Below are 19,836 nucleotides of genomic sequence, written 5' to 3'. Positions count from 1 at the left end.
AGTCCTGGCTGTGCTAGAACTCAGAGAGGTGCAGCTACCTCTACCTCCCAAGTGAGATTAAAGGACAAAGGTGTGCACCTGGTTGTCTTTCTACTTTTATGCTGTCTGTTTTATCTTGCTTCTAATGTAAATATTAAATCCCAGAAATGAGAGAAAACATGAGATTTTTGTCTTTCTGAGTCTTATTTTCTTTTCCTGTCAGTATTATAATTTTATTGTTTTATAGCTGAAAGAGATGTTTATATGTCTCATTTTCTTGTTTGTTCATGTGTTGATAGGTAACTTCAGCTGCTTCCATGTTTTGGGTACTGTGAATAACTGCAGCATGTTGAAGGTTTAGATCTCAGAAGCTATTAATCTATCTGTCCTGTGTATCAATAGGAGCCTTGGCTGGAGAGTTGTTCAGTAATTAAGAGCATTTACCGCTATTGTAAAGGACCTAAGTTAAGTTCCCAGCACAGTAGATGAGGCTATAACTACATCTTTGCAGGATGTGCCTGCGGGTGGTGTAGGGGTGGGGCTAAAGTCTGATGAGCTCATGGACACCACAACCCCTCTGCACACTCATGACCACATAACCACACAGACATACATATGCATAAAAATTTTAAATATCAGCCGGGCGGCGGTGGCGCACGCCTTTAATCCCAGCACTCGGGAGGCAGAGGCAGGCGGATCGCTGAGTTCGAGGCCAGCCTGGTCTACAAGAACTAGTTCCAGGACAGGCTCTAGAAACTACAAGGAAACCCTGTCTCGAAAAACAAAAAAAAAAAAATTAAATATCTCCAAAAAAATAGACATCTTCCCTTTTCATAGATTTTTTTTTTTCTTTTCCAAATTGTGTTTCTTCATACCCTTCACTTGGGAAGAGACAGTTTTAGAAACATCTTAAAGCAGAACTAATGTCTAAATTTTTTTTGGTCTCATTCTGATCTAATAATTATATGAATGGTTTTTGGGTGCCTAGCCTATTAATGAAACTCATTGATTTCTCCGTATAGAATGGTGACCTCTGACATATGTCCCTTTGAAATAAAAATCTCTTGATTTCACAAGAGATAGGTTCTTTGTCATCAGATTATAAATAAGTAGCGCTGTCTTAGGTGTGATAGCCGCTGTTCAATTTCTGAGGAAAATTCCTTTAGTTTAGATACAATTTTTTGTGTGTTGCTAAATTCTAAAGACTATATATTAACTAGTAGTATTATAGAATTAATTTTTTATTAATTTTTTTCTTTTTGAGATAGAATGTCATGTAACCTAGGCTGGCCTACAACTCCTCATCCTGTCTCTGTCTCACCAGTGCTGTGATTACAGGTGGTGCCATCACATCCAGCCTAAATTGCCACGATCCACACTGGTCCTCATGATTACACAGCTAGCTCTTAGCCATTGAACCATCTCCATTTCTGGTTTTTAATCAAAAGAAAAAAAATGGTGTGTGTGGGGGTAAGTTAATAGCATAATCAAACAACTATTCTGAGATGCCTTTACCCACACTAAGCACTGTTAATTCTTGTGCTTAAATCTTTTTTAAGCTCTTCAAATAAACCCCTCTCTGCTTAACTGAAAAAAAAAAAAAAAGTGCAATTCAGCTCTCAGGACAGTGAGAGCTACAGAGAGAAACCCTGACTAGAAAAACAAAGCAAAACAAAAGGCTGTGGGGATGGCTCAGCAGTTAAGAGCTCTTGACTGCTCTTGCAGAGGACCTGGGCTCTATTTTCAGAACCCACACAGTGGCTCACAACCACCTGTAACTGTGGTTCCAGGGCATCTGGAGCTGCTTTCTGACAGGGTACCCAGCGCACACATGGTGTACAGACGTACATGCAGTGAAGCACTCATACACATTAAAAAAAAATTAAAAATTTATTTTTAAACAATTCTTACTGAAAAACAATAGTTTAAAATATTTCCGTTGCTCACATCTCTCCAATTGCTGCTTTTGCAGTGGTTTGTTGGTTCAGATCAGGGATCAGGGATGCCCTTATCCTGTGTGGTTGATAAATGCCTCAGTCTGTCTGTCTGCTTCCCAAGTTGTATGATTAAAGGTATGTACCACCACACCAAACTAACTATATATTACTTTTTTTGTTTCTTTCTTTTTGTTTCTTTTTTGTTTGTTTTGTTCTTTGTTTGTTTGTTGGTTTTTTTTGTTTTTCGAGACAGGGTTTCTCTGTTCTCTGTAGCTTTGGAGCCTGTCCTGGAACTCTGTGGACCAGGCTGGCCTCAGACTCAGAGATCCACCTGCCTCTGCCTCCCAAGTACTGGAAATAAAGGCTTGCATCACCACCACCTGGCATATTACTTTTGACAGAATTATTTGCAACTAATTTGGACATCATGGTACAGTGTCTCTAATTATTTTAGCACTTAAAATTTTTATAGATTGGGGCTGGAGAGATGGTTCAGCAGTTAAGAGCACTTTTTTGCTTTTGTCTAAGACCTGGGGTTCAGTTCTTAGTTCCCACATAGTGCCTCAAAACCATTTGTCACTCCAGTTAGTTTCTTCTTCTGACCTCAGTAGACACAAGGTATGTTATGCAGAGATATATATGTAGGCAAAACACTCATACACATAGATGAAAAATAATTTAAATTAAATTTCTCTAGGATCTATTTACTTATTAAATTTTTGAGGTAGTCTTATAACATGACTGGAAGTCTTTGTTTTTATTTATGTATATGAATGTTTTGTCTACATGTTTGTAAGTGCACTTTGTCCATGCTTACTGTTCTGGGTCACCTGGACCTATAGTTACAGATGACTGTAAGCTACCACGTTGGTGTGGGGACCAAACTCAGGACCTCAGCAAAGCAGCAACAATCTCGCCCCCCTTTAACCACTAAGCCATTTCTTAAGTTTTCACCTGCTAACTTTTTTTTTAACAAGATTCCCTGTGTAACTGCTCTGAACTGGATTTGTAGAGCAGTCTGGCCTTGAACTCACAGAGATCTACCTACTTCTGCCTCCTGTACGTTGTGCAGCCACCTTCTGGCCCTGTCTGATAGCTTTTGATCCCATCCCTTAGCCTCCCAAGGGCTGGTGTTACAGATGTATACCACTATGCCTGGCTTACTATAGGATATCTTGCCAGAGAATAAGAACATCATCTTACCAGAAATATATTGTCATAGCTAAGGAAATTGTCATTTTTTAATGACATAGTCTGAATTTTCCAAATGTCCTAAATAAGTCCTCATGTTTTCATACAGGGTCTCACTATGTAGACCACGCTAGCCTCCAACTCTGAGGTTCAGATATGAACTACAATTGGCCTAAATAAAAAAATGGAAAGCTCTTATCTCCCACTCCCATTTCAGTCCAGGCTTATATTGCGTTTGACTGTTGACTCTAGGCTCTCATAATTTAGAATACTGGACACTTAAACCATCAAATCAAAACAAACCTGGCTATTTGATTTTGTAAAATCCATCAAGTAAAAGATTTTTACAGGATCTTTTTGTGTTTTGATAGAGCCTTGACTGACCTACAACTTAAGCAAACTATGCTGACCTTGAACTCAGAGTCCTTATCATCTTTTTTTTTTTTTTTTTTTTTAATGGAGATAAAACTAGCCAGACTTGGTAAAGAATGCTTTTGGGCTCTCTGAGTCCAAGGCCAACCACCTTGGTCAACATAATTCCAGGACAACCACAGCTACACAAGAGAAACCCTGTCTCAATGCCACCCCCTTCCCAAAGAAAATAAACAAGAAAAAAGAAGTAAAAGCCACACTTTAACTATTTTCAACAGTACAATTAGTGTTTAGTACATTCAAAATATTTTCTAAGCGGGGTATGGTGGTGTCTGTCTTTAATTCTAGCAGGAAGAAGATAGATCTTTTGAGTTGGAGGTCAGTGTATGGTATGGTCTACATAATGAGTTCAAGCCAGCTCTACAAAGTAAAACCTTATATCAGGAAAAAAAAAAAATTGTAGCCATCAATTTTTAAGCATCTTAAAAAGAAACTTAGTATTCATTAAGGACTTGCTCCCCATAACTCTCTAGCCTCCGAAACCCATTTTGATTAGTTTCTGTGTCTGTAAGGATTTTACTCATTGTGGATCGTTCTTATCAGCAGGATCATATATTATCTTTAGTGTCTGGATTCTTTGACATAGCAGGAGTTTGTGGTTCACTTGTGAGTTTCGTTCCTTTTTTGGTGACTAAACACTTTCTATACAGCTAAACTACATCTTGTTTATTCATGTATGCACTGATGGATGTTTGAATGGTTTGTTTACTTTCCACCATGAATGTGTGTGAATATGTATTTGAATCCTTTTTTAGGTTTTGAAATGGTTGGAAAGAAAAGATCAGTATTGTGGCATGAAAACTATCCGAGATTAAAATTTCAACATCCATAAATAAAAACTGCTCTTTCATTTATATGTTGTCTGTGCTACTTTGCTTTCTGGGTGCAATGACTGAATTGCATTGTTATGATAGATAGTACATAGGCTGTGAAGTTTAAAATGATTTCTACTTGTGTCTCCTTCCCTTGGCATTGACTTTGAAGGTGGGGCATTGAGACAAGGTTTCTCTGTAGCTTTGGAGCCTGTCCTGGAACTTGCTCTGTAGACCAGGCTGACCTTGAACTCACAGAGCTCTGCCTCCAAGTGCTGGGATTAAAGATGCACCACCATCTGGTGGCATTGACTTTTTCAAATTAATAAACTCTTTTCTGTGTTGTTTGTAATGGAACCCAGGGCCTTGTGCATGGTATGCAAGTTGTTATACTGTCGACTCATTTCCTCAAGCCCTTAAATTGTTTCCTTTTTTTTAGTGTAACTTATTTTTTAATTAAAAAATTTTTTATATTTATCGCTATTTTGCTTGCTTTTATGTATCTATATATTGTGCATATATGATACCTGAGGAGGCCAGAAGAGGGTGTCACATTTCCTGGAACTGGAGTTATAGACAGTTGTTAACTGGCATGTAGGTGCTGAGATTGAAACCCAGGTCCTCTAGATGCCAGCCTCTGGCTTTGAACTCTTAATCTTCCTGCTTTAGCCTCTAAATGCTGGAAATATAGGTATGTTGAATAATGGAGTGGGAAGTACAATTTTTCCGCTCTGTTTTCCCGAGTAACATTCTTACTTTAGTGTGGTATGTGTGTTAGAATCAATGGGTCAATAAGGATAGTGTGTGTGTGTGTGTGTGTGTGTGTGTGTGTGTTCCCATTTATGTGGGTTTGTATATGCTTATGTGTAGAGGTCACAAATTTCCCCTGGTTGTTACTCTTCAGGGATCATCCATTTTGTTATTTGAGACAAGGGTTCCTCACTGGCCAGGACTGACTAGGTGAATAGCTCCAGGGATCCACCTGTCACTGACTTCCATGTTGCTGAAATTATAAGTTTACACCACTCTGCCTATCTCTCTATGTATTCTTGACTTCAGTCTTCATTAAGCAGTACACATTTTACCAGCTGGACTATCTCCCCAACCCTGCTAACAAATTACTAACTCAAGTTCACAGTAAGTATTAACTCTGTCGTACAGTTCTGTGGCATTTAACAAATGTATTACTATAGTACAATACATTTCACTCCCTAAAAATCTGCTATGCATTCCCCCTTCTGTTTCTATCAGCAACTATGTGTCTTTTTAAATCTATAGTTTTTCTTTTCTTTTCCTTCATTTCTTCCTCCCTCCCTCCCTTCTAGACAAAAAAAAGGGTCTCATGTAGTTCTGAATGGCCTTTAGCTTCCTCTGTAGACCAGGGTGGCCTCTAACTCACTAAAATCCACCTCCTTTTGCTTTCCAAGTATTAGAATTAAGAGTATGGTGGTGGCGCACTCCTTTAATTCCAGCACTTGGGAGGCAGAGACAGGTGGATCTCTGTGAGTTCGAGGCCAGCCTGGTCTACCAAGTGAGTTCCAGGACAGTCTCCAAAGCTACAGAGAAACCCTGTCTTGAAAAAAAAAATGGTGGTACCTCTGTAATTAGAGCACTGAAGGAGGTAGAGACTGGAAAATCAGAAGTTCAAGGTGACCCTTGGACGGATACAAAACAGGTGTGAGACAGTGTTACATGATACCTTATCTCACAAGTAAAACCCAAATTCCTCACTGCCAAACATAGGTTTTCTCCTATATTATCTTTTAAAAGTCCCATTTTATTTATTTGTTTGTTTGTTTGTTTGTTTGTTTATTGCTTTTTCGGGACATGGCTTCTATGTGTATCTCTGTCTGTCCGGGAACTCATTCTGTTGACCAATCTGGTCTCCAACTCACAGAGATCCGCCTGCCTCTGCCTCCCTGAGTGCTGGGATTAAAGGCATGTGCCACCTAAGCCTGGCTAAAAAGTTGCATTTTTTTTCTTTTTTCTTTTTTTTGGTTTTTCGAGACAGGGTTTCTCTGCAGCTTTTTTAGAGCCTGTCCTGGAACTAGCTCTTGTAGACCAGGCTGGCCTCGAACTCACAGAGATCCGCCTGCCTCTGCCTCCCGAGTGCTGGGATTAAAGGCGTACGCACCACCACCGCCCGGCAAAGTTGCATATTTTTATAGTATACATTTAGGTTTATGAACCATTGCTTCCAGATAACATACAGTTCGTGTATGTTTATTTGTTTGCATGTGAATTTTGAATTTTTCTTGCACTATTTGGTGAAAACACTGGCCTTTCTGTATTGAATTTTCTTTGGCTATTTGCCAAAGATCAGTAGCCTGTCCTTGCATGGGTGATAATTACTTTACACATTCTCATTTCCTCATTGAAGAGCTCAACATTTTCTGGATAGTTTCCTTTTAAATTCAAAGTTGAGTCCAGAAGAGACAGAGATGAAAAATGTATTTCTATTCTCATAGAACGTGCCCCTTTCCTTCATTGAAGTCAGTTTTGAGTATGTGTTTATCCTTAAGGGTTGAACATGTGCATTTTAGATGATGTTATCAGAAGAGGAACTATGAGGGACTGGTAAGATGGTTCAACACTTAAGGGAACATGCTGCCAAACCTGACTACCTGAATTCCATCTTGGAAACTATAGGGTAGAAGAAGGAACCAATTTTGCAAGTTGTCCTCTGACTTCCATAAGTTGAATGACAGGTGTGTGCACATGCACACGCACACACTCACACTCTTTCTCTCTCACTCTCATGCTATGCAGTATGTTCCTGCATACATACAATATAACACACAATATAAAAATAAAAAGATCGACTGGGCAGTGGTGGCGCATAACTTTAATCCCAGCACTCGGGAGGCAGAGGCAGGCAGATCTTTGTGATTCCGAGGGCAGCCTTTTCTGCAGAGGGAGTTCCAGGACAGCTAGGGCTATTATACAGAGAAACCCTGTCTTGAAAAAAACTAAATAAATAAAAAAATGAAAGTGAAAACATACATGTTAGTACAATTTTCAAATATTTTTAGGTTTTTGAGAGATTCTCACTACTTAGCCCAGCTGGATTCAAATTTGAGTCCCAGTGCTGTGGCTTTACTACCATTATAGGTTTGCACTACCATGTCTTTCATGAAAAGCTGTGGATGTGGGTGATGATGGTGATTGCATTACAGTGTGAGTGTACCAAATACTGTTGAATTGTCCACATAATAAATGTTTGCCTCTGTGGTGTATTGCTAACTATAGTCCTGTCTCACTGTCTTTTCTCAGGTTTTTATCAGTCTTTTTCCACCAGTAGAATGTGTTTTGTTAGCCTCGTAGGGAGATTGTTGTTGAGTTCTCTGGGTACCATAAATTACGCCCAAAGCTATGTGTGAAGATTTAGCTGCTGGTGAAGACAGGCTTTGCCTTAGACCATGTGCAGTTTCTGTTTGTTGCAGTGTTCTCCTGGTGTGGGCCTACTTATTTCTGACAAGAGAGCAACAGATATACAACTTACTGGAACCACAGTTTAAATGTTACCTTAAAAAAAAAAAAGAGGAGGAGGAGGAGGAGGCAGGGGTCTTGTTATGTATATCTATCTGGCTATCCTAGTACCATGTTGCCCAGGCTGTCCTCAAACTTGATATGCTCTCTCTACAAAAGGCTGGGGGTTGATCATTCACATGTTCTGCCAGGCCCGGCCCTTACTTAAATGTTGCTTTGACCCAGGAAATTCTGTAAGATCAGGGTGGAAACAGTAATCCTAATGTCAACTCCAAAATGAATAGTTTGCTGGTAAGGCAGGTGATTCATGTATTGAATGAGCATTATGTTGATCTGTTTGGAGGGGAGAAATGAATACCTGTATCTGTAGCTGGTGGTTGGGATGACCTCATTTGCCTTTTTTTGTTTGTTTTTGGTTTGGTTTTGGTTTTGGTTTGGTTTGGTTTGGTTTTTGGAGACGGTTTCTCTGTGGCTTTGGAGCCTGTCCTGGAACTACTGAAACTCACAGAGATCTGCCTGCCTCTGCCTCCCAAGTGCTGAGATTAAAGGCGTGCACCATCACCACCTGGCTTCTCATTTGCCTTTCTTTATGCCTGAATTGGCTGTCAGTGAGATGGTGGCAGAAAAGATTCAGTGCTCACTATAGTAACAACATGATGATATAAGTTGAATTGACTCCTTCAATGCTTAGTTTTCAGTCTGTAGATTATAGATTGTATGTAATTTTTACATAGGTTATAGATTATGAAGATTAGTATGTTGCATTACAGTGTTTTTCACTGATTTTGTAGTAACAAAAGCTTTTTTTTGTCCCTAAGTGGTACTTAGGATGGACCATGCCCATGCCCAAGTTAGAAGAACTCTAGCATTGAGTCACACCCAGCCTGGAAATGCATTTAACATGGTGACACATAGATAGACCTAGCTGTAATAAAAATTTCCAGAAATAGTGTTTACCTATACCATTTCCTGGTTTGTTTTGTTGTTGTTGTTTTGTTTTGTTTTGTTGTTTGGTTTTTCTAGACAGGGTTTCTCTGTAGTTTTGTAACCTGTCCTGAAACTAGCTCTTGTAGACCAGGCTGTCCTCGAACTCACAGGAATCTGCCTGCCTCTGCCTCCTGACTGCTAGAATTAAAGGCGTGATCACTTCTGAAATAATTTCTGAGATTCACAGCAGCATTTGCAAACATATATCAATTATTTTTAAAGGTGGGTTATAAAATGTTTGAACCTTTTCATTTTTGTTAGGTATACCTCTTCTTAAGCAATTCTACCACATAAAGCAGAGGATTTTTAAACACCTTATCAGAATGACCACTTCATATTAAATTGCATTTGGTAGATTTTATGATTAGACATGGTATAAGGATACTTAAAGATGCAGCTTCATGGGGCTGGAGAGATGGTTCAGTAGCTAAGAGCACTGGCTGTTCTTCCAGATGACCGAGGTTCAATTCCCAGCACCCACTTGGCAGCTCTCAACTTTAACTCTAGTTCCAGGGGATCCAACACCATCACACAGACATATATGCAAAACACCAATACGCATAAAGTAAAAATATAAAAAGGCCCTTCGCAGAAGGTAAGGCTTCAACTTAGAAATATTAGAGGCCTACTGGGGGAATGAGAAACTTTCCTTCTATTTAAAGAAAAGATGATGTAGGTCTTGTTTTTAGACAGTTAAGCCATTAATTTTGCAAATAGAAGTGAGGTACAATATTGACTCATGTTTAGAACAACAGTACCTAATATATTTGAATGTTGAGAATAGGGTTTTATATAGCCTTGATCTATGTAGCCAAGAATCCTGATTCTCGTTTCTCTACCTCCCAAGTTCTGGATTGGTTTTACTTGGTTCTGGAGATGGAACCCATGTTTCAATCATGCTAGGCAAGTACTTTCCTAACTGAACCAATCTCCAGCCCCTGTATGTTTTTTTTTTACATTGATTTCCCTCATTTACTCAATTTTGTGGTCTTTTTATCATCATCATCATTATTAAGTATCTTACTGACAATAAGAGACAGAATCTAGGATTTTAGGTTCCAGGAGTTGTAGGCCAGCCAGATGAAACCTTATTCCAGAGACAAAACAACAATTTAAAAAGTTCTTAGGTCCGTTTAGCCATAGGTTTTTCTCCGTTTTTGCTTTAGGTGGTATAAATGGGGTGACACAAATGCTTGAAAGGAGACTGAACTTGGCTAGAGCCCTGATGAGAGGTGAGAGGTATAAGAGTAAGTGGGTTTGGAGGTATATTTTAAATGCAGATCTTGATCTTACATCATTTCCTTCTAAGGCTTCTACTTCTGGACATAAAATTTCACAAATCTCAGGGATTGTTCATTTGGTTGGTTGGTTGGTTGGTTGGTTGGTTTTTCTCATAACAGAGTTTCTCTGTGTAACAGCTCTGGCTGTTCTAGAATTTGCTTTGTAGACCAGGCTAACCAATTGAACTGCCTATTGAGTTAAAGGCATGCGCCAACACCACCAGGCAAAAGTTTTTATTTTTAATTAGGTGTATATGTGCATGCATTTCGGCACGTGCCATTAGAATACCCTGGAACTGGAGTTACAGGTAGTTGTTAGCTTCCTGTTGGGGTGCTGGGAACTGAGTTTGTATCCTCTGCAAAAACAAAACAAAACAACAAAAAAAAAAACAGTGATTGCTCTTAACTGTTGAGCCATCCTTCTCGCCCTAATTAGATTGTTTTACAAATTAATTTTAGGTAAATTTATTGCCAGTGAAAATTTTTGTCTGTATATTTTAATGTCTTTTAAATTGTGTATTCATTTAGTTTTAATTATGGAGGTTTGTGTGTCTACATAGGAATTTGTGCATGTGAGTGCTGATAAATGAGGACAGACAAACAGGCATTAGATCCTCTGGAGCTGGAGTTGAGCTGTCAGACATAGGTAGTAGGAACTGAATTAACGTCCTCTGAAAGTAGTATGCAGCTAAGCATTGAGTCATCTCTGCAGCCCTTATTTGAATGTCTAAATGTTCACACTCTTCAAAAGCCATGATAGATATTTACTAGCTCTGAATTGGTTGTTTTTATTGTGAATTTATTTCTTTAGGCTTAAAGATATAGCAGAAATAAAATTCAGCTGGATGTCATGGCACACACCTTTGATCTCAGAGGCAGAGGGAGGCTGACCTCTGAGTTTAAGACCACTGTGGGGGGACTGGAGAGATGGCTCAGTGGTTAAGAGCATTGCCTGCTCTTCCAAAGGTCCTGAGTTCAATTCCCAGCAACCACATGGTGGCTCACAGCCATCTGTAATGAGGTCTGGTGCCCTCTTCTGGCTAACTGTATATATAATAAATAAACATTTTAAAAAAAAAGACCACCGTGGACTACAGAGTGAGTTCAGGATAGACTAGACTACACAGAGAAATCCTGTCTTAAAACAAAATGTCAATTTCACATGTTGGAAGCCCAGTGGCTGGTTAAAACCTTGTTCTATTTCATGCATTTTGAGAATATCCGTTAATCTTGATCTTGGAGAAAGGAAAGTGGACGATTTAAACTAACAACTAAAACTGGAAGTCCTACTCTACATCTAGGGAGCAGTGACTGCTTGGTAGAGAGCAAGGAAAAGTATATGATTTCATCCTTGTATCCTTCCTTTTACAGCGTGGTACCATGCGACGTCGCTATGAAGATGACGGTATTTCAGATGATGAAATTGAAGGGAAAAGAACTTTTGACTTGGAAGAGAAGCTCCACACTAACAAATACAATGCCAATTTTGTTACTTTTATGGAGGGAAAAGGTCAGTATCATTTTGGTTCAGATCCAGAGCCTCCTGATGGGAAGTCATTGACTCTGAGAACTGTGCATTTAACATCTGTACAACTTTAAAAATACTGCCTGTTGAGTATATATTTATTTTGTCTGAGTGCTCATTCTGCTAGATTTTGAAATAGTCTCTTTTTTGTTTGTTTTTTTGTTTTTTGTTTTTCGAGACGGTTTCTCTGTGTAGCTTTAGAACCTGTCCTGGAACTAGCTCTTGTAGACCAGGCTGGCCTCGAACTCACAGAGATCTGCCTGCCTCTGCTTCCTGAGTACTAGGATTAAAGGTGTGCACCACCACTGCCCAGCTGAAGTAATCTTTTACTAAAAGGCCTCTCTTTCTCTCTCTCTCTCTCTCTCTCTCTCTCTCTCTCTCTCTCTCTCTCTCTCTCTCTCTCTCTCTCTCTCGGCTTGAGTTTAATTAAAAATAGTGCAGACACTTGGGAGGTAGAGACAGGAGGATCAGGAATGGTTAAAGGCCAGCTTGGTTTACGTGAAACCTTGGTGAGAGGAGAAAGGTACAATAAAACCCCTTTTAAGAGGTGGGATTCCTCATATGTGGTGTAGCTTTGATCTTTAGCAAAAATATGTTGGATATTTAACATTCAAACTATTCTGGCTGTTAAGAGACATTGATAATTTCTAATTAGGGTTTATGCAGTGACCCATTTTCTCATTCAAGTGAATACTACCCTCAAACCCTGATTTTCAGTGTGCTTTTCATATTTCCTAAGAGATGCTTCTTCGTAACACAGAGAAGTTGTATAAACTTAACTATATGCACAGAGTAACAAACACCCATCAATATGTTTTTACCTAATTTTTTTTTCCTTCTTTCTGTTTTTCTGTAGGTTTGGAGCCTGTCCTGGAACTAGCTCTTGTAGACCAGGCTGGCCTCAAACTCAAAGAGATCCGCCTGCCTCTCAAGTACTGAGATTAAAGGTGTGCGCCACCACTGCTTGGCTAAAATTTCTCTTATAAACCGGACATGGTGGTACATGCCTTAATCCCAGCACTTGGTAGTCAGAGGCAGCCTGGTCTACAAAGCAAGTTCCAGACAGCCAGGACTGTTAAACAGAGAAACCCTGTCTCAAAAAACAAATAACAAAAAAGTTCTTTTATAATCTTTTTTCCTCTTTTCAGTGATTCCTCTCTAATGGTTTTCCCCTATATGCTTTCAGATTTTAACGTAGAGTATATCCAGCGGGGTGGCTTGAGAGATCCTCTGATTTTCAAGAATTCTGATGGACTTGGAATAAAGTAAGTGCTCTGGTGTTGGCCTGAGATGGCTACAAAATGACTGTTAAACCCAGGAATTCAGACAGTGGCAATGTTGAGAACCCAGAGCAGTAGGTATTTCAAAGTAACTTACCAGTTGCTTTTTGAAGTATGTCTCTTGTTTTAAAAGTAATTAATATACCTAGAAATGAAAAGTGTAGCTGAGCTTAAAGAAGCTTAAGTCTCTTGACTCTATCACTCTTAGATAATTGCTACTAACATTTTGGTTTTTCTTTCTATATAAATATATATTCATTTATATTTTAAAGCTAAACATGAAGATTGATATTTTTGTAGAGTTCTCCATTCTTTTAAGAACAGATCCATACTGATTAGAGAAGTAGTGCTTCCCATTTACTGGTGTTTATTTCTTAGGATGCCAGATCCAGACTTCACAGTGAATGATGTCAAAATGTGTGTGGGTAAGTGACAAACTTTTGGCCTCTTCATCTTTGAGGTTTAAGAATATCAAAGTATATATTTTATTAGAAAGAACTATTTGAGCTGGGCAATGGTGGCGTACGCCTTTAATTAATCCCAGTACTCAGGAAAGCAGAGGCAAACAAATCCCTGTGAGTTGAAGGCCAGCCTGGTCTAAACAGACTAGAGTTTCAAGACAGCCAAGGTTCCACAGAGAAACCCTGTCTCAAAAAACCAAAAAGAAAAGAAGAACTATTCTCTCAAAGGAATACCAAAGTTTATTTTTATTTTTATTTATTTATTTATTTATTTATTTATTTATTTATTTTGGTTTTTCGAGACAGGGTTTCTCTGTGGCTTTGGAGCCTGTCCTGGAACTAGCTCTTGTAGACCAGGCTGGTCTCGAACTCACAGAGATCGTCCTGCCTCTGCCTCCCGAGTGCTGGGATTAAAGGCGTGCGCCACCACCGCCCGGCCCAAAGTTTATTTTAAAAAAAAAATAAATAAAACAAGTATATATGGAGAAAATTAGAAAGTAAATATACATGTTATGGGGAACTTTTCTTCAAAGACAAAAGTTTTTAAATTTATTTCTTCTAAAATCTAGGCATGGATGATAACTGTTATATTCTGTGATCAGGCAATAAAACGGTATAAAGTCTTTCAGATTCCAACTAACATAGGTGGAAAATGGAATTCTTCTGACTCTTGCTGTTTTGTGGTATATGATAGTGCTATTTCTTAGTTTGGAAATTAAATATTTTAGCAGTACCTCTAGCCACTTAGACTTGTTAGACTGCTAGGTAAACTTGCTTAATCTGAGAGATGAAAGTCACAGCCCAAATTCTCTGATCCCTATATTATTCATGTCCTAATGCTCTGTGTTATTCTAAGCATCTGTCACCCATGTATTTCCTGGTACCTAGCAGAACTTGTGGACCAAGTGCTCATTAAATCTGTTGAGGGATCAATATTCTTACCATTCTTTTCAAACACAGCTCCTTTAGAAGGCTTATATACTCTGTATGAGTACTCACCATTATCCCTTTTTGTTGTTATTCTAGGCAGAGAGGTTCGTGTATACTAGGCTAATCTCAAAGTCACCATGTAGCCATGGGTGGCTTTAAACTAATTACCTACCTGCCCTACCTTTTGAGTGCTGCAGTTATTGGCATTTGCTACCATACCCAGATTATTTGGAGCTGGGGATTAAATCCAGGGCTTTGTTCATGCTAGATGAGCATTTTTTCAGCAACTGAGTATCTTCAGCCTTTCCTTCCTTTTTCCTTCCTCCTTCCTTCCTTCCTTCCTTCCTTCCTTCCTTCCTTCCTTCCTTCTTTCTTTCTTTCTTTCTTTCTTTCTTTCTTTCTTTCTTTCTTTTCATGTGCATTAGTGTTTTGCCTGCATAAAGGTGTCAGGTACCCTGGAACTGGAGTTATTGACTGTTATGAGGTGCCATGTGGGTGCTAAGAATTGAACCTGGGTCTTCTGGAAGAACAGCTCTTAACCACTGAGCTGTCTCTCCAGCTCATCTTATTTCTTTCTTAGGAAATTTCTTTCTTATTTCCTTTAGGAAAGTAAAGCAATAGACATCCATAGCTTTTCTATGTTGACTTTTAAGATTTCTGTGTATTTATTTAAGTCAGGGTCTCTCAAATGTAGCCCTAGCCATGTTGGCAGACTGACGTCAAACTCAAGAGATTTTTTTAGTGGTGTGTATGTGTATGGTGTCCATAAGTGTAGGTGCTCACAGAGGTAAGAGGTGCTGAATCCTCTGGAGATGCAGGTAGTTGTGAGCCACCTAACATGGGTGCTGAGAATAGTATTAGGGTCTTCTGAAATGTAGCCCCTGCTCTTTACTGCTGAAACTCTCTAGCCCCTTGCATAGATATTCTCATGATTGTCCTTCACAAATGACCTCCACAAGAATCATCTGAGAAAGCTCAGGGAGGTTTCTGGGAATATGGCAAGAGCCTTCTCCACCTATGTGATTATTGCCTTGATAGAGTGTGTCCATCTGATTTAACTACTTTGGAATTTGGTTGAAGGCTTACAACTTCCAGGGAAAGATTTAGACAGTAAAGTTATTTTCTGTTTTTGCACATCCCCCAATCCTCACCAACCATAACCCATGAAGCAATTGTGCATATTTTCAAAAAGCACAGCATAAAGATTTACAGGAGCTAGGATGGGTAAGAAAGGTCTTGTCATTGAAATATTGGAAACTTGTGCTATTGTCACAGATTGCTGTTTGTCCACCTCTAAACTGTTACAGTGCCCTTATGTTTGACCCCGGTTACTTCTATAGGATTTAAAAGGCTGATAGAAGGCCAGGTGTGATGGCACAAAGAGGATATAATACGGAGACCCAGTCTCAAAACTCATGTGGTGGTGGCGGTGCACACTTTTAATCCCAGCGCTTAGGAGGCAGAGGCAGGCAGGTCTCTAAGACAAGCCTGGTCTGCAAAGGGAGTTCCAGGACAGCCAGGTCTATACAGAGAAACCCAGTCTCAAACAAAAACAAAACAAAAAGGAAAAAAAAGGGCTGATAGATGCCTTCCCCTAAGCAAACATTCAAGACTAGGATATTCAAAAGCAGTTGTATTCATGGAGAAAGCTACATGTTGACCACACATGTTTAGGAGGAAATGCAAGCTCAAAAAAACATAAAAAGACATAAGTTTAGACTTTGTAAAGCGCTTTCAGGAATTAAAAACAAAAATAGTATACATGGCACACCAATGTACATGTAAGGAAAACATCCATACATAGAAAATAATAAGATTAAAAAAAACCAGTTGTCTTAAATATGTACAAACCAATTGTGGTTTGCACTCTTGTAATCCCAGCATTTGAGAGGCAAGATGAACATGAGTTCCAGGCAACCTGGGCTACATGACTATCAAATATTCTGTTATAGCAGTATAAAACAGACAAAGATGAAGCATGTAGGACAGTATCAAGCAGACAGTTGTATATTGTGGGAATATTAGAAGAGAAAGGAACAGAAAATATTTGAAGAAATCCTGAAAACTTTTCATATTTTTTTGAAAGACATGATTAAGTATGCACAGTGATCTCAAAGACCCTCACAGAGACATGTTAAAATCAAACAATGTAAAAGCTAAAGACAAAACTCTTGAATGTTACTCTTCATGTAAAGGGATTCCTCAGTGAGATGTGAGCCAGTGACAACATGTCTTTAATCCCAACACTCTGGAGGCAGAGGCAGGTGGATATCTGTGAGTTCAAGGCCATCCTGGTCTATAGATCGAGGTCTAGGGTAGCCAGAGATACACAGAAAAACCTTGTCTAGAAAGAGAATACCAAAAAAAAAAAAAAATGCTCTAAGGCATATGACATAAATTAGCAGAATGACAATATATTCTTCCTTTGAAGTTTAATGAGTCAAAATCTTGAATTAGAAGATAAATATTGGCAGAGTAGATTTAAAAAACAAAACAGTTCTATATGCTTTCAAGAAACTCGTTGAATTTCCACAGATTTAAATAAGTTAAAAATGGTGTGGTGGTTCATGTCTCTTAAATGTGAAATACATAGAAACAGTGTCTGGGGCTTGAGTGATGTTTCATTGTTTAAAAGCACTTGCTGCTCTTGCAGAGGATCTGGGTTTGGTTCCCAGCACCTGTATGGCAGCACATAACCATCTGTAACTCCAGTACTGGGGCATCTGACACCCTGTTCTTACCTCCACAAGCATCAGACAAAGTCAAAAGCATCAAACACATGTGCTACACAGACACATGCAGGCAAATGCTCATACACATAAAATAAAATATATAAATTGGGGTTGGGGGAAGAAAGAAACAGAAACAGTATCTTTCAAAACACTGCATTCTAAGATGACTTTGTTCACGATTCCTATTCTTCATCTAAATGATCGTACATCATAGTTCTGAATGCTCTGGTAACACTGAGAAAATAAAATTGTTTTGGTTGTGCCCAGAGAGTTCTTGAAGGAAGACATTCACTTTTATTTTTGAGAGAGAGAGAGAATGAGAATGTATGTATGGGCCCAAGAAGGCTAGAGAAATCAGATCCCCTTGAACTGGAGGTACAGGCATCTGTGAGCTGCCCTTGATAGAAGGTGTTGGAATTTGAATTTAGGTCTCTGCGGGAGCAGTACACTTTCCTGACCTCTATGCCATCTCTCCCATCTCATTTTTTTATTGTGATTAACTATAGCATGAAAATTGCCATTGTACTCTCTACAGTTCAGTGTCATTGTATCTATTCATTGAGCAGCTACTATCACTATTTCCTTGCAGAACTTTCTCATCGCCTAAAACAAAAGTCTGTAAAGCAGTCATTTCTCGTTCTCTTCCCTGAGGCTCCTGGACAACTACTGATCTGATGCTTTCCAGATCTGGATTTATCTAATATGTGTATTTCATATAAGTGCAATTATATGATATATAGCCTTTCATCTATGACTTCTCATATAGCGTACTTTCCAGGTTTATTTGTCTGATAGTGTGGATTAGTACTTCATTGGGGGGGCAGGTTGAGCCAAGTTTTCTCTGCATAACAGTCCTGGCTGTCTTGGGACTTTGCTTTGTAGACCAGGCTGGCCTTGAACTCAGAGATCAACCTGCCTCTGCCTGCTGACTACTAGGATTAAAGACCACTACACCTAGCTCTCTTAACTGACATTCTTGAGACAGATTAAATCAGTCTTTAAACCTTCATTGAAACAGTGTATTTTAATAAATCTTTTGTCTTGAAAGTTATCCAATCCCCGTTTTATCATTTATGAAATGTTGACATTTACCATGTATAATTGTAGAATGATATGAGATATTGAATAAAAGATTCAGCATTTGACAGTGTAATAAACATGGCATAGGGAATGATGAGTATTTTTAAGCTGTGCCCCTTGTCCTTTTCATTCTCTGTGGTTGTGATCAAGTAATCTCCTTGTGTCTTACTAATTACCTTAAGTAAGAAAGCATAGTTTATTTTGATGTGTGTTTTGTGTGCTTACTATACTTCAGAGTAATTTTAACTTAATAGGGTTTCTTTCATGTAGGGAGTCGTCGGATGGTGGATGTCATGGATGTGAACACGCAGAAGGGCATTGAAATGACCATGGCTCAATGGACACGATACTATGAGACCCCAGAGGAGGAGCGAGAGAAGCTCTATAATGTCATTAGCCTAGAGTTTAGCCACACCAGGCTTGAGAACATGGTACAGCGACCTTCCACGGTTAGTCATTATCTGTTGTGTGATGTTTTCTCTTTCAGGTTTTTGAGGGGCCCACCAATCAGCTCCCGATAAATCACATACAGAGGCTTATTCTTAGTTATGAGTGCCCAGCCTTAGCTTGGCTTGTCAACTTTTCTTAACTTAAATTTTCCTGACTACCTTTTGCCTGTGGACTTTTATCTTTTTGTTGTTGTTTGTTTGTTTGTTTGTTTGTTTGTTTGTTTGTTTTTCTCGAGACAGGGTTTCCCTGTAGTTTCTAGAGCCTGTCCTAGAACTAGCTCTTGTAGACCAGGCTGTGTTAATTTGTTGTATACCTTTCTTTCCTTCTTACTCTAACTGGCTGGGTGACTAGGTGGCTGTCCCCTGATGTCCTCTCCTTGTTCTCTTGCTCCTGTTCGTCCTCCTCTCAGATTTTTCTTCCTATTTATACTCTTTGCCTGCTATCCCCCCCCATCCTTCCTCCTGCCTCGCTATTGTCTATTCATCTCTTTATTAGGACCATCCGGTGTTTTAGACAGGCACAGCAACAGCTTCACAGAGTTAAATAAGTAAAGCATAAACCAAAGGCACACACCTGAAAATATTCCCCAACAATTATCATTTTCACCAGAAGGTCTTTATAGTGGGAGAATTTTTATAACTTTGCACATGCCAAAATTAAGCTAAATGTGGAAAAGAGTATTGGATAATAGTAACTTTCATTTTTAAAAGACTTCATTTTCCAAAATCAATTTTAATTTTTATTAGAATTATTCTTATTTATATCCCCAAGAAATTAATTTGGGAACTTGTCCTTTCTGTGATAAGAAGAATCTTAAAATGTTACTGGAAAATGTGCTTAAGGAATTTCTGTCTTGTGTTTGCTAAGAAACTTAAGGAAATTATTGGGTTGGGGGTGGGGCTTGTGCCATGTGTGGTGGCATAAGCCTTCAATCCTAGTGCACAAGAGACAGAGGCAGGTGAATCTCTGTGGGTTTGAGTCCAGTCTGGTCTGCATAGTAAGTTCTAGGATAGCATGTGCTGCATAATATAGAACCTGTCTCAATAAATAAAAAGAGCAACTAAGGGAAAATTGGTTTAGAGCAAGGTAAATTTTGTACCCCCAAACTATCCTCTTCTCTAGGTAAGTAACAAGTTGTTCAAGTAGTAAACTGGTAGTGATACATGAGTTGCTTTCTTTTGTTTTTGATATTCTACTTTCCTGAAGTTAATTTTTAAAGGTTTATTTATTATGTATATAGTGTTCTGCCTGCATATATGCCTGCACACAAA

General features: G+C 38.9%; 1 protein-coding gene across 1 annotated transcript in view; it reads left to right on the top strand.

The window, feature by feature from the left end:
- Window positions 1-19,836, top strand: part of Kdm2a (lysine demethylase 2A) — a 76,062-nt gene that overhangs the window by 13,329 nt on the left and 42,897 nt on the right. Inside the window, 4 exon segments of the mRNA XM_038328341.2 lie at window positions 11,479-11,617; window positions 12,819-12,897; window positions 13,291-13,337; window positions 18,386-18,564. Of these exon segments, the coding sequence (XP_038184269.1) occupies window positions 11,479-11,617; window positions 12,819-12,897; window positions 13,291-13,337; window positions 18,386-18,564 (444 nt within the window).

Source organism: Arvicola amphibius, chromosome 1, assembly GCF_903992535.2.
Source record: "Arvicola amphibius chromosome 1, mArvAmp1.2, whole genome shotgun sequence".
NCBI classification, from domain to species: domain Eukaryota; kingdom Metazoa; phylum Chordata; class Mammalia; order Rodentia; family Cricetidae; genus Arvicola; species Arvicola amphibius.
Note: the sequence above shows the minus strand (reverse complement) of the source record. Positions and strands in the feature narration are given on the sequence as shown.